The sequence below is a fragment of the Cibotium barometz genome, chromosome 22 (genome assembly GCF_041138505.1).
Source record: "Cibotium barometz isolate CiBa-2024 chromosome 22, ASM4113850v1, whole genome shotgun sequence".
Taxonomy (NCBI): Eukaryota; Viridiplantae; Streptophyta; class Polypodiopsida; order Cyatheales; family Cibotiaceae; genus Cibotium; species Cibotium barometz.
The window spans coordinates 20,086,954-20,088,911 of NC_141067.1; the positions used below are offsets into that span (position 1 = coordinate 20,086,954).

The 1,958-nt window shown below is 45.9% G+C and overlaps 1 protein-coding gene across 1 annotated transcript; it reads right to left on the reverse strand.

Annotated features, from left to right (window-relative positions):
* Positions 1-178: 178 nt before the first annotated feature.
* On the reverse strand, positions 179-1,601 carry LOC147626360 (ubiquitin-related modifier 1 homolog). Its single transcript, XM_086816500.1, has 4 exons — positions 1,445-1,601; positions 1,290-1,365; positions 955-1,037; positions 179-656 (listed from the first exon to the last, which is right to left on the reverse strand). The coding sequence occupies exons 1-4, from the start codon at positions 1,501-1,503 to the stop codon at positions 539-541; spliced, it is 336 nt and encodes a 111-aa protein (XP_086672626.1). The 5' UTR covers positions 1,504-1,601; the 3' UTR covers positions 179-538.
* Between the last annotated feature and the right edge of the window lie 357 nt (positions 1,602-1,958).

Genomic DNA, 1,958 nt, shown 5'->3' on the forward strand with positions numbered 1-1,958 from the left:
AAACAATAACGCAGCTTGCATCAATGAAATCGGCGAGTGACATGAATATACACATGAAAGTTAAAAAACTCTTCAGAAAACAAATGTTTTTTGAGCTTGATTCCCATGAAAGCAGCTTTGTATGCAAGGCTGAAAACCTATACAACACAGCAAAAGCAAAAGAAAGGGGGAAAGCATGAAAAAGGAAAGCAGCACTATCATATATCAAAAAGAAAACATGACATGTAAGAGTGACTTTTACATGCACTGTTAGAGATATGATCTTGATATCCTGTGTAGAAAAAGGGGGAACATGGGTTCCCATCTACGATCTTCACTGCTCCTCAGCTCTTACTGAACGACCTTACCAGTTCGTCAGCTAATTGCCCTCCCCATTGCATCCAAGTGTGTAAAAATCCTACTATGATCCTCCTCCGAAGGTCGCTAACAGAGTAAGAATTTAATATCACAACATGAAAATCATGGAAAAGCTTCTCCCAAGCCCATTGCAAGGCGGTTGGGACTATGTCATTTCTTACTGTGAGCTCGTAGAGAGATCTTAGCCACCATGTAAAGTGGATATGAAGACAACAGTATCATTGTTGTCTAGAGTCGCTTCCAAACGCTCACATAGCTCCCAATCACAGTCATTTATGAGAACCAGCACTCCAGGCCTCCTGCACATCACCACCTCAAACCAGTTGTGCCTTGTGTTGATATATGGTTTCAAAAGGGCAAAAAGAAAGATGCCGATGGCATTGTAGCCCAGCAGTGGAGGTAAGACTCTGGACCGGAAGTCCCGCGTTCAAGCCCCAGTTGGGGCTACGCAGGCACCCAAAAAAAGTTAACACTCTTTCGGGCAGGCTTTCACACCACTTTCTGGCAGGTTTCCTTGCAGCCCTCAGGCAGGCGCATCTAGCAACTACAGATGGATGTACTTCTGAGAAAAACAAGAGATTTCAAAAGGAGGCATACACTGATTTGTCTTTCATGAAGAATTCAGGCCTTTCTTTCAGAAGATTATCCCTCAGCCAAACCAGCAAGTGCTCCATCTTGAGCTGCCCACAACATGCAAAGGTACAAGTTAGCATGTTCATACAAGCACAGAGACCCAGAGAGCCTGTTCTTGAGCTTCCCATATCATGCAAAGGCACAAGTTAGCCTGTACATCCAAGCACAGGAACCCAAAGAGCCTGTATGCAGAGGCACAAGTTAGCACAGGCACAGGAACCCAGAGAGCTGTTCTTGAGCCAAAATTTAGCATGTAAATCCTTTAGACAAGCACAGAAATGCAGAGGGCCTGTGATAACCTTGTCTGATCCTTCGTGAAGAGGGACGTCCACAGCATGAGATTTGATGGAGCCAAACAAGAGCTCGAGCCCGCCCCTATGAAAGCAAACGCGTTTCATCACAATTTCAACCATGGCGAGTGAACAGAAGGAGAGCGATTGGAGGAGCTTCTTACCCGAACTCTAGTTTGAGATGCACCGAAGCCGTTGGCTGTTGAGCTGAATCGCTGCCCATCTCTGCGAGTCTCTGATTGTCCAAATGATGGAGAAGGGCAACGAGGGCTGTAGGCGCCCGATTGTCAGATATCTGTGTGTAAGGCTGGATTCACACGGTGCCGGCGGACTGTCCTTTATGGCTTGCCACAAGTTCACACGGTGTCCCCTAGTGACGCGTCAACTTCCACAGAGAGGAATCAATGGAATCATGGATAGGATAATGGCACTGCTCTGACACACCTACTTGCATGAACTTCACACATGGTGCTTTTCCACCATAAACCAACATCTAGCTGGCACATTCCATCGAACTACATTTCCATTGAGCTAAGACGTCTGCTCGCTTGTTGAAACTTCTAGTGAGGAATCAATAAATCATCTAGGATTCTCATCCGTCATTCCCTTCCAAAGTACACCAATCATGGATAGGATGATGGCAGTGCTCTGACACACCCTCTTGCATGAACTTCACAC